This window comes from Chrysochloris asiatica, unplaced genomic scaffold (assembly GCF_000296735.1).
Source record: "Chrysochloris asiatica unplaced genomic scaffold, ChrAsi1.0 scaffold00096, whole genome shotgun sequence".
Taxonomy (NCBI): Eukaryota; Metazoa; Chordata; class Mammalia; order Afrosoricida; family Chrysochloridae; genus Chrysochloris; species Chrysochloris asiatica.
In genome coordinates, this window is record NW_006408614.1 from 10,076,428 (window position 1) to 10,088,783 (window position 12,356).

At 46.5% G+C, this 12,356-nt stretch overlaps 1 protein-coding gene across 2 annotated transcripts in view; it reads left to right on the forward strand.

Moving 5' to 3' along the window:
* Nucleotides 1-10,425, forward strand: part of LRRFIP1 (leucine rich repeat (in FLII) interacting protein 1) — a 156,031-nt gene extending 145,606 nt beyond the window's left edge. For both annotated transcript variants that reach the window (XM_006866780.1, XM_006866781.1), the window contains 5 exons: nt 1,627-1,676; nt 4,660-4,777; nt 6,276-6,355; nt 8,641-8,745; nt 10,315-10,425. In XM_006866780.1, coding sequence (XP_006866842.1) covers nt 1,627-1,676; nt 4,660-4,777; nt 6,276-6,355; nt 8,641-8,745; nt 10,315-10,425 — 464 coding nt within the window. The remainder of the gene's footprint in view (nt 1-1,626; nt 1,677-4,659; nt 4,778-6,275; nt 6,356-8,640; nt 8,746-10,314) is intronic.
* The last annotated feature ends 1,931 nt before the right edge of the window (nt 10,426-12,356 follow it).

The window sequence follows — 12,356 nt, forward strand, 5'->3', positions numbered from 1 at the left end:
CCAGCACTGTTAATTTTGTATTCTTTTCTACCAGCCAGTGTGGGTATTTGAGGTATTTAAAAGAAAAAAACATTAAATTGTACAATAGGTAGGTGATTTCAAGAGCATTTTCTGGTGTGCTCAGTGTTTCTTAAGGAGCTCTGGTAGGATAGTGGTTACGAATCGGGCTGTGAACTGCAAGGTCAGCAGTTCGAAACTACCTGCGGTTCCGCGGGAGAAAGATGAGGCGTTCTGCTCCCGTAAAGATTTACAGCCTCGGAAACCCTGTGCAGGGTCACTGAGTCAGAACCGACTCCACGGCACTTAACAACAACAACGACAACAGTGTTTCTTATTGCATCCTGTGAAGCATGTGTCTGTCTGAGAGTATAAAATATGTAAGATAAGTGGAAAAGTGATACTGAATAAAAGACTTGGATTTATAAGTATAAATATTTTTGTTTCAGTGTTGGATGGGTGTATGGAAAAGAAAGAATGGAACTCTATTTGAAAGCCACTTGTTTGTCATTTAAACCAGACCTCAAATGAGTCATAAATTTATATTATGTTTAACATTTTATGAGTTTCTTTGATTTTGATATTGTGCCTTTCAGAATAACTTCAGAAGGTCTTTTCTTTAAGAAACAAATTGCTAGAGAACTGTGTAACTTAGGTTAGAATGTGAATAGACTATTTTTTAATGAAAATGAAGATGCAGTTTATATTCATTAGTTTGATTTCATGTAAGAAATCAAGGCTAACATTTTACTTTGATGAATTTGGAGCTAGTGCGTATGAGAGCGCTGTTCCTTCCAGAGTGAGAGCTTGGGGACAGGAGTCCACCGTGAGCTGAGTTTAGTCTGGAAGACAGTGGAGTGGTTCGGGGTGCATCTCTGAGGCGGGTCCACCCCCTTCCAGACTGGCATGTCATCTCTGGTCCACCCACAGCACTTGATGAAGGTGAAAGCCGGTGGGCACAGAGTATGGGGGCCACGCCTGCTGTCACCGTGCCCAGGTTGTGGTTTCCCAGCTCTGACCTGGAAATTATGTTGCTGCAGAGAACCCTTCGGAGAGGAGTCGGGGAAGTCGTAGGTGCTCACGTACAGAGGAATGATAGAGAGGCAGTCTCAGGGCGTCTCCGGAAAAGAATGCCTCTCTCTGTCTGCAGACGGTCATAAACTTAGCAGTTAGGAAACATAGAGCCCAACTTCTGACCCTGATGCAAAAGAAAAACCATTTCTGGGGAGGGAGCCTGGGGGAAGGCAAGACGAGTTAAGAGGCTGGTGATGGGTGACTGTCGGTGTGTTTGTCCATTGCTAACGATGTAAACTATGAGCCTGTGAGATCTTGTGTTGCAGTGTGCTTTGACCTAGAGCCCTTGCATGCTAACCTAAAGTAGGAGATTAGCGTGTTTGCATGCCCCCGGAAGCTGCTGCGGACACACCGAGCATGTTCTGGGAGGTTGACGCACCCTCCCTTGGCTGACCTGCCCCCACGTCCTCTCTGTGACATCATTCATAGTGGTACGTTCTCACTACGTTCATCATTCATTTCACTCACCTAAATGATCATCCTCGGGTTTAATAATGTGCCACGGAGTGTCATACATGGATTCACCTAAACCTCGGTCTTTTCTGATTTCTCTAGATATTAGGTTGAAAAAGCTGGTGGAGGAACGGGAATGTCTTCTGGAACAGGTAATATCACTCTCCATGCTTCCCACGAAGAGTTAATCCATCTGACTTCTCGCCTCTTGAAGAAACCCCCTTCACATCATGCCGGAATATCAGTTATCAAGGCAGGGGTGGAGGTGGTTTAGGGATACGGTTCTCGCCTTCTAGAAACCTGGGTTCTTTTCGAGCCAGTGCATTTCAGCCACAGCAACTGTGTTGCTGTGAATCTGAACAAGTTTCAGGAAGAGCTTTCAGACCGAGACTAAGCAATCTACTTCCATAAAACCATCCGCTGCAAACCATCTGGATCACAACGGTCCAGTCTAGTCATGGGGAAGGCACAGCACTGGGCCGCGTCTTGATCCAGTGTTCAGGGGTTTGCCAGGACTCAGGGCCCGCTCAATGGCAGCCGACCACAAGAACAAGTAGAACCTAAATCGTATGAGATCCAGTGAGGGTGTCCCTCCAAAGTTCATGGACGTAAATACAGCATGTTTTACTTGAATTGCCACTTACAATAAGTACTTGGGTAGAAGGTCCAGATACAGCACTGCGAGGCAGAGGCATTACTGAGTCGTGCCAAACACCACTTCTCCTAATGAATTGTGTGTGAAAGTCCAGTTTGTAATCCCTCCTCGTAAGCCGTCTGAGGGGTGAGCAGTTCCCGTCCATCAGCTCCCACAGCCTTAGAGCCGATGGAGTTCTTTTATCTCTGCATTGTTCTCTTTCGCCTCAAGAAGCAGGAAATAATTGTCCTGTTTGCTCTTCTTTCTATATGAGGTTGTCATTAATCCACTCGGCAGTCCCTTTCTAAAGAAACATCATTCTTACGTTCTCTCCAAATGCGTAATGCTGTGGATTTGACATACTCTGTACAAGTCAGTTGACAGTTTCTCCCAGAGTTGAGTAAAACACTAAATATGGTGGGAAGAGTCTACTACACTTTCTGCAGTCTTTCTCTTTTGGCAGTGCAAACCCACCAGTTGTTCCTCGGAAACCCTATACAGGGTCACTATGAGTCGGAATCGACTCGACAGCACTTAACAACAACAACAGTAGAATAAACACTAGACTGCTAACCAAAAGGTTGGCAGTTCAAACCCACCATCTGCCCCTCAGAAACCCTATACAGGGTCGCTGTGAATCAGAACCAAGTCTGTGGCATAGAACAGTAACAGCAAACACCAACACACCCTACTTCTAAGGGGGCCTGGTGGGATAGTGATTGAATGTGCTCAGGTGTGGCACTTTAAAGCCACCGGCCACGTGGTGGGAGAAAGCTTGCAGCCTGAACTTGGGGAACCCTAAGGAACAGCTCTACTCTGTCCTATAAAGTCGCTGTGAGTCGGAATCAACTCAATGGCAGCAGGTTGGATTTTGGTCATCATTTTAAATCAATTGCATCATGTATAATTGTCTGTTTATTTTCTTAAAGCAACATACACTGTTATTGTTAGATGCTGTCAGGTCAGTTCTGACTTATAACGACCTTATGCGCTACAGAACAAAACGCTGCCCCGTCCTGTACCAGCCTCAGAATGACTGTGTTTGAGCCCATTGCTGCTGTCACTGTGCCAGTCGGTCTCCTTGGGAGTCCTCTTTTTCGCTGACCATCCATTTATCAAGCTTGATGTCTTTCTCTTGGGACTCGTACCTCCTGGTAATATGTCCAAAGTACAAGAGTAAGTCTTGTCACCCTGGCTTCTAATGAACATTCATGCTGTCTTCTTTCAAGACGGATTTGTTTGTGCATCTGTTACAGAGCAAGCAGGTGATCACCTGCAGACAATTCCTCATAGATCTGGAGTTTCCTATGAAAAGGGCTTGGGCGATGCAATTTAGATGCCAGAAAATCCTACAGCAAACCTGTCTGGTGAAGTGTAGTCCCAACCAGACAGGTTTCACTTGCACTGAGAGAGAGGAACGTTATGTCGAGGCGGGAAGCCCCCTTAAGGCTGGCCAGTCAGAAATGTGACCAGGCTCTGCATGAAGATAAGTAGGTTTGTTGGAACTTCATTATAGTTCTTCTGGGTCTGGAAGCTTCCAGGTGGCCCTATTTCTGGCTTCTTAGTCAATAAAGCAAAGGTTGATGACACATTGATTTGAGTTACTTCTAGCAAAGATTTGCAAACAATTAAGCACTTAACTACTAGCCAAAAGGCTGGTGGTGTGCAAACAAAGGTTGTTGTTGTTGTTAAGTGCCGTCGAGTCGGTTTCGACCCATAGCGACCCTGAATAGGGTTTCCGAGGCTGTAAATCTTTACGGGAGCAGATCGCCTCATCTTTCTCCCGCGGAGCAGCTGGTAGTTTCGAACTGCTGACCTTCCGGTTCGCAGCCCGATTCGTAACCACTACGCTACCAGAGCTTTTAAGTGGTGAAAACTCTCTGGAGCAGTTCTATTCTGCACACATAGGGGGCACCGTGAGTCAGAATCAACTCAACACAAACAACAGACATGTGAAGTACTTTATGAACAATCTCCTGAGTTCAAGAGCAGTTTCAACTTTAGAAATAACTTTTCACCCAGAGTTAACAAAATAATTTATGCTTCTTGGACTACAAAGTCGGTTTGAACCCAAGGGTCAGTGGTTCAAGCTCACCAGTTGCTCCTTGGAAATCCTATACAGAGTTGCTATGGGTCGGAGCTGACTCCACACAGGTAACAACAACATTGTAAACATCACTCACTGATAAGAGTACTAATGATAGAGTTTTTATTTTGTTTTGTTTTTTAATGTATATAATGTAGTAAACTTTTTCATAAGTGGAAGAGAAACCCACTACATACCTGCCTGCTGAGCTATAACCCTGGAGCTCATTTCTCTCATCCTTTTTGTTACGTAACCCCTGTCTCCCCTGGTGCCCTGAAGACACACTAAAAACTTGTGCATAGAGGCCAGTTCTACAAAGGGAGTGTTGGTTTTCATTGACACACTACTTGCTGACAGCCTCTAAGCTCAGGTTTTGAATGGAGAAATTAACATATTGACCCCCGTATGTTTCCAGGTGAAGAAACTCAAAGGGCAGCTGGGACAAAAACAGAAGGACGGAAAGCTGGGTGACTTACGGTCTGAAGAGGACATCGTGGAAAACGGGACCGACGTGCACGTCCTGGATCTACAAAGTAAGCAAAAGCTGTTTCTATTACACTCCTCTGAAGAACAGGAACTCCAACTGCAGGGTGCCCAGGGTTCCCCGTACTCACCTTTGCCCTGCAAAGCCCTAGAGAGCCAAAGATCAAAGACGTGGGGGGGGGACACAGCCAGGAGGGGCAGGTGGGCGGAGGAGCCTGTGAGGTAGAGCAGGGCTCCCGGGGCCCCCCAGGTACCATCCTATGAACTGTTGATGGACATAGCAGTCCCTTGACTTGCTAATCATGTAGAACAATTGAAAAGTATTTTCCGATGCCAATGAGAAGCAGGCTTATAAAACAGTGTATTTTTTTTCAGCCAGTTGATCTTAAGCCAGCTTTGACTCATTGAAACCCCATTTGTGTAAGAGTAGAACTGTGCTCCACAGGGTTCCCAGTGGTTGTGATCTTTCAGAAGTAGATCACTAGGTCTTGCTTCTGAGGTATCTGGATGGCCTTGAACCAACAACTTTCCAGTTAGCATTCAAGCACTTACCCATGTGTGCCACTGAGGAACTCCTAGAACAGACTTCCTCTACTCATAATGACCCAGTTGGACAGAGTAGAGCTGCTCCAAAGGGTCTCCGAGATTGTCAGTCTGTATGGGAGCAGACTGCCTCATCGTTCTCCCTCAGAGCAGCTAGTGGGTTTGAACCACTGACCTTGTGGTTAGCAATCCTGTGCTGACCCTACAGCACCACACCAGGGCTCTAGAAACAGACTTCTTGTTGTTGGGTCCCACCTAGTCCACTTTGACTCATTGGGACCCCATGCACAACAGAATGGAGCTCGGCCTGGCCCTGCGCCATCGCCACAATTGTTACGTTTGAGCCCATTGCTGTTGCCACTGTGTTAGTCCATTTCATTGGGGGGCTTCCTGGTTTTCGCTGACCCTCCACTTAACCAAGCATAATGTCCATGTTGTTAAATGCCATTAAGTCAGTTCCAACTCTTAAAGACCCTGTTTCCGAGGAGTGGCTGGTGGGTTTGAACTGCTGACCTTGTGTTTCAAACGAACCTTGCAGTCGAGTGCTTATCCTGTAGTGCCACACCAGGACTCCATCCTTATGCTTTGTTGTTGTCAAGTGCCATCGGGTCAGTGCTGACCCATAGCAACCCTGTATAGGGTTTCTGAGGAGCAACTGGTGAGCTTGAACCACCGACCTTGCAATCCAGCGCATTTAACCCACAGCGCCACAGCCAGAGTCCATGTTTATGCTTAAAGGAGATGAAATGATACCCAGTCTTTCTCCCTGGCTCACTTCTCTGCCCTCTTTTCTCCTTGGGCTTGGGGGCTACAGAAGGGAGGAGGTGCACCTCCTAGCCTGGGTACATTCTGAGAAAGCCCCGTCTCCCTGGTCAGGAACCACAGCCCAGAACTTCCAGGTTTAGAAGATGATAATGAAGTACTCCTGGTTCCGAGTAACAACTGCTTTGCCATTGTAAAAGCCCGAAAGCTGAACAGAATCTCTTTCTCTCTCTCTGCCTTTAGGAGATGCCAACAGACAGATCAGCGACCTCAAATTCAAACTTGCAAAATCCGAGCAAGAGATCACTGCATTAGAACAAAATGTACGTGTGAACACTTGTGGGCAGGAATGGCTGGCTAAGCCAGTGCACATCGCCAGTGTGACTAGCTAGAAAATTGCCCGAGAGGCTGTGGGTAAACAGAGGCAGAGCTTTTTACAGCCCAGTGAGCTCGCAGGGGAGTAGGGAGGGGCGGGTGTGCAAAGAAAGACAACAAACCTCCCCATGAATTTCTTAGAAGATTATGATTCGGATTTGGGGTGTTCAGGGGATAAAAATCCTTCAGAAGCAATAGTTGTAGGGAGAGCAAATCCTGGTGGAGCAGTGGTTAAAGCACTGCTAGCCCAAAGGTTGAAAGTTGGAAACCACCAGCCGCTCCGCAGAAGAAAGATGAGGTTGTCTGCTCCCGTGAAGATTTACGGCCATGGAAAGCCAGTGGAGAATTCTCCCCTGACCTATAGGGTCAGCAAATCAGAATTGACTCCACCTCATGGGTGGGAAAGTGGCTCAGTGGATTAACACTCAGCTGCTAACTAAAAGGCTGGCTGTTCAAACCAACCAGCCTCTCAGTGGGAGAAAGATGAGGCTATCTGCTCCCATAAAGATTTACGGCCTTAGAAAGCCTGCAAGGCCGTTGGACACTGTTGTTATAGGATCCCTGTGAGTTAGAATCAACTCGGCAGCAGTGCGTTTGCTGGTGGTGTGCCCTGGAGTCGGTTCTGATTCATAGCGACCCTGTGCGGGGGTTTCCGAAGCTGTAAATCTTTACAGGAGCAGAAAGCCTCACCTTTCTCCCACGGAGCAGCCTGTAGATTCAAACTACTAACCTTGTGATTAGCAGCCCAAGGCGTACCCACTACTCCACCAGGGCTCCTCATAGTGGGTTTGTTTTTGTTGTTGTAAGTGCCGTCGAGTCGATTCCGACCCATAGCAGCCCTGTATAGGGTTTCCGAGGAGCAGCTAGTAAGCTTGAACCGCCAACCTTGCAGTTCAAACACTTTGCAGTCTGGCACATTAACTCACAGCGCCACACCAGGAGTCCCATAGTGGGTTTGCTGTTGTTGTTATGTGCCGTGGAGTTGGTTCCGACTCATAGTAACCCTGCACAGGGTTTCCGAGCCTGTTAATCTTTACGGGAGCAGAACGCCTCGTCTTCCTTCCGTGGAGCAGCTGGTAGTTTCAAACTGCTGACCTTGCGGTTCACAGCCCAATTCGTAATCACTACGCTACCAGAACTCCTACAGTGGGTTTAGTTGTAGGAAAAACCTAATGTGACTTGGAGGTTTCAATCAATTTCATTCTTTAAAAATAATTTCATGAGTTTAAAAACACTCCTGCGAGATTGTAATCATTGCAATGAAACAATGGTGTGAAAACCAGTGTTCTCCCATGTAAACTATCACTCAATTCACAATAAAAACTTTAAAAAACCACTCAACTGGCCTGGATTTCTCACCTGTCTCTCCAGGTGCACAAACTTTCCCTGGTTCTAGATTTGGGGCTTTCCTGCTCCTGGCATGCTGGACCCAGTGTAAATGGTACCCTCCTACCTAGAAGCCAGCTGCCAGGAAGTCAGCCCAACGCCTGGTGACCCCACGTGTTAGAGCGGAGTCGCACTCCACAGATTTCCAACAAGTGATAGTTCAGACATAGAGTGCCAGGCCTTTCTTCCATGGTGCCGCTGAGAAGATTCAAACCTCCAACCTTTTGGTCTTCAGCTGAGCACCCTTTTCAGTCCTTACTAAAAGGGAAGGAAGAAACAGCTGTCATTTCCCCTCACTTGTGGGTCTGAGTGGCTGGAACATTTTCAAGTCTTTAGAGAAACAAAAATCTGAACACTAGCCATACCACCACAGGGATGCGTTTGGTCTCAATGGAATTCTGGGCTCAGGTCAGCCTTTGCACCTGTCTGGGACTGCAGGCCTCGACTGTGGAACACAAATCTGAACCCTCCTTTAGCTCTTGTATTATTGCCTTGCTTTTCCTCCCCCTCTCCTACTGCCCCACCCACCACCCCTAGGAGAGATTAAACAGGTGGGACCCTTGTCTTAGGTTCTGCCTCAATTTACCCATTGTCCAACAAGATAATCCCAGAAAGGGGCGAGACAGAAGTGAGAGCAAGAAGGGACCCTCTGGATTACAAGTCCTCTTGGAGTCACTAAGAGATCTCAAAATCATGGCTGAGCCGTTGGAGCTATAAATGCTATATTTGCATTCTGTCTCTTCCCATTTGATTTAAGCACACCCTTTTGATTTCAAATAGGACGAAGCATTCAGAGAATGAAAACAGGCCTATGGATTTATGCCTGTGGTTTTTCCTTTTCTTTTAGGTAATAAGGTTAGAGGGTCAAGTATCACGTTATAAATCGGCTGCTGAAAATGCAGAGAAAATAGAAGATGAACTGAAAGCCGAAAAACGAAAACTCCAAAGAGAGGTAGGTTTCCGGGGTGGTTTCTAGAGAAAGGGTGGGTGACATGCTAACCCGGCTGGGAACCCAGGTGGGAGTAGTTACACATTCGGTGGACCACTGGGTTGTTCCCATATCATCCCAAACGTTGGGCAGCGCCGTGCTGTGGTCAGTTGGTGTCAAGCTGGCTCTAAGTCATGGGGATCTTGTGCCTTACAGAGCAAGGGCGGAGTCGAATGGTGCCGGTTTCATGGAGGATCCTCTCCGCCTCCCCTGACCCGTCACCTTAACGAACATGAGGTCCTTGTTTAGTCCAGTGCGAACAAGCTAGCAGGCTGCCTTCCTCACTCCTAAGGAGCCTGGTTGTATCTCTTCTAAGGCTAACTTGCTCATTCTTCTGGCCATCCATGGTGTATTCAGCATGCTTCGCCAACACCGTAGATGGAACGCATCGATCTACTCTTCTTCAGCCTCCCTTTTTCATTTGCCAGCTTCCACATGTATTTGAAACTGTTGAAAAGACTTTGGCTTGGGTTGGGCACACCTCAGTCATCAAAGTGATGTCTTTGAGTCGTAAAGCTTTTAATGAGACCTTTTTGCAGCAGATTTACCTAATGCCGTATGTTGCTGGATTTCTTGACAGCTGCTTCCATGAATGTTGATTGTTGATCCAAGCAGAATAATGCCATTAGTAACTTCAATGTTTTCTTTACTTTTCATACTGTTTATCACTTGTCATGACATCATCATGCGGGAACATACTGTCTGTAGCTAAGTAAATGGCAGTGAAAGTGATTTTTAACTGAGTCTGAAGTCTTTGTCTAAAAAACACATGTCTAACAAACACGTGTAGATACTCGAATGTATGCGGGGGAAATGTATGCTTCAGAAAGTTCATGGAGAAATGGAATTTAAAAGAGTGAAATTTTTCCACAGACGGCTTTTTTTTGGACTTTCTGTGAGTTGGATGAAGGTTTACAGAGCAGATGATCAGTTGTGCACTCAGGAATCCATACGTTTTGTTTGAGCTCACTGATTGTAATCCCTTCCGTGGAGCATCACTCATCCCACGTCTTCCCTGAGTTTCCTGTTTCCAGTCCTCCTTTCCTAACCCTTCTGAGCTTGGTCCTTGGATAAATGCTGCCTCTTTTTTTTCATCTCAAATGGCTGTGTGCCCCCCCTCCCTAGTGTTATTGTTCATCTTATAGGCTAATCTGTTGTTTTGGTTGAAAATTGATATATGTCCAGTCTCGCTCCAGCCAGTAAGTAAGCTTGGGCCTTTTTATGCCTCTGAGTTTTGTTCCGCACTTTTCTCCTCTTCTATCCAGAGCCCTCTAACGTGTCCCTCTCAGAGCAGTTGGTAGTAGTAGCCGGGTACCGTCTGGTTCTTCTGGTCTCAGGACTGTGGAGACCGATGTTCTCAATCCCACTGACTTTTTGAAGCTCCCTCATAGGTGTGTATTTTTTGGATTTCAATGGGCCCAAGTTAAAATATCTTTTTTTTAATCAGGATTGGAGTCTTGGTCACACGAGCCCTGTTCCGTTGAGAGGAAACAAGTTCCTCAAAGTTCACAGCCTTTGCCTCTTTGTTTCCAGCTCCGTTCCGCACTGGACAAAACAGAGGAGCTTGAGGTCAGCAACGGCCACTTGGTGAAACGTCTGGAAAAAATGAAAGCAAACCGGAGCGCCCTCTTGTCCCAGCAGTAAATGCCAGCTCGGAACAGGAAAAGGGTCAGCGAAGCTAGAACATTCTTTCCTTGGCTTCTTTCTGTTCCTGTCTGGGAGCGTGCTTCTTTCCTCGCCTTGCAGAGGAAAGCCCGTGGTGAGCGCTGGCTGACCGGAGCCATGGCCACCCAGAGTCCCTGTCTGTAGACCCCCAAGCCGTGCGGGGCCAACACTCAGAACCTGCAGGTGACCAAATCAGCACACGAGGTCTCACACTCGCTCTGTATCTGGTCAGCCCCGGCAGCCTCCTCACACCACTCCCAGCGGAGACCCCGAGTCAGTGAAGGTGGGACATGCGTCAATTTTCTGTGCATTGTGTCTTGCTGAAAATTAAGGGGACGTGTTACAGTGTTGGCACTTGGTGTTTGTGGCAGAATCAACAGTGGAGCAAATTCAGTAGTATCTCTTAGTCTTCGCTTCGCATACACAAAACACTGTGGAACCTCAAGCCATGATCAAGCTAACCCTTCTGCTGGAGACAAGGGGCTGGTCTGAGAAGAAAAAGTGGCCTTAAGAAGACTCGTTACAGGCAGCAAATGAAGCTTTTCTAAGGGATTTGTGCATCCGTTCAATCTAAGAAGCCTTCTCTTCAGGGCAACCAGGCAATAGTTTCACAGACGATGCCCACTGTTCATTTGCATTATTTAATCCTTATCTTTGAAATCGAAGTTGTTAACTTCTTTTAAAGAATGTACTTCTAGGAAAATTAAAATCATGAAATGTTCAAAGAGTCTAGCAGTGTGGTTTTTATCCCTACCCCCCTGGAGGAAGAAGATCTTTCTAAAACGAATTTTATATAAATTATTTTGTATATTTGGAGTCATCTTTTTTCTCCTGTATAGAAAATCAACTCATTTTTCTTTCCTTGTTTGCTATTGTTTTGTTGTTATTAAATGCCACCCTGTCAGTTCCGACTCATAGCGACCCTGTATAGATAAGGTTTCTGAGGAGCAACTGGTCGGTTTGAACCACTGACCTTATGGTTTGCAGTCCAGTTAATAATAAAGGTATAAAGGTGCATTTGCTGAATCAGGGCTTTTAGAATGAAAGGTGAGTTGAAAAGGAGGAGACCAGAGGAGAGAAAGTATTCTATCTTCAAGGACAAGAGGAGCCCTGGTCGTGCAGTGGATTGCGTGTTGAGCTGCTTACTACAAGGTCAGTGGTTCAAATCTACCAGTTGCTTCTTGGGAGAAAGATGAGGCCGTTCCCTTCCATAAAGATTGACAGTCTCAGTAACACCAGGGGGACAGCTCTCCGCTGTCCTCTTGGGTCGCTGTGAGGTGGGACCCACTCCGTGTCCGTGGGTTTGGCTTTCGGTTTGGCTTCAAGGACAGACGTGGAGAAAGCTTAGCTACTTACAAACACAAACTTTTGGTGATTATTTTATTATATTCATGTATTTTGTGTTTAAAATGTGGCTGGTTAAGCATGCCAGCGTTTCAGGATGTTGGTGACCACAAACCAACATAGTTTCATCTAAAATTATACTCCTGTTGACACTTCAAGAGTGCTTAGGGATGCCAGGCATGGAATCAGGTGTATATAATTAAGAAAACACTCCCAGCAGAGCCCCGAGATCCCAGGAGCCCACCCCTAGCAGTATTTCCTTCCAGGATGTACGAGCCTGCATTTCCTTAGGTCAGCCTGGTGTCCTTGTCTCCTTGTGCTGTGGGCATCAAAAGATTCAGACCTTCTTGTTAAAACCACTCAGCAGGTAATCCCAGGGCCTGAGACCTAGTGTCTCTGCTGCCTTTTCAAACCAACGTTTTCAGACAGAAATTCCCTGCATCGGTCCTGGGAAACCGCCAACTCCCCCTTTCAACACAGACACCATTCTCAAGACGATTTGTTTTCAGAGATGTCTCAAGTCCGAAATTGTACTGAGTTCCAAGTTCTGTTCCAAACACAATCTA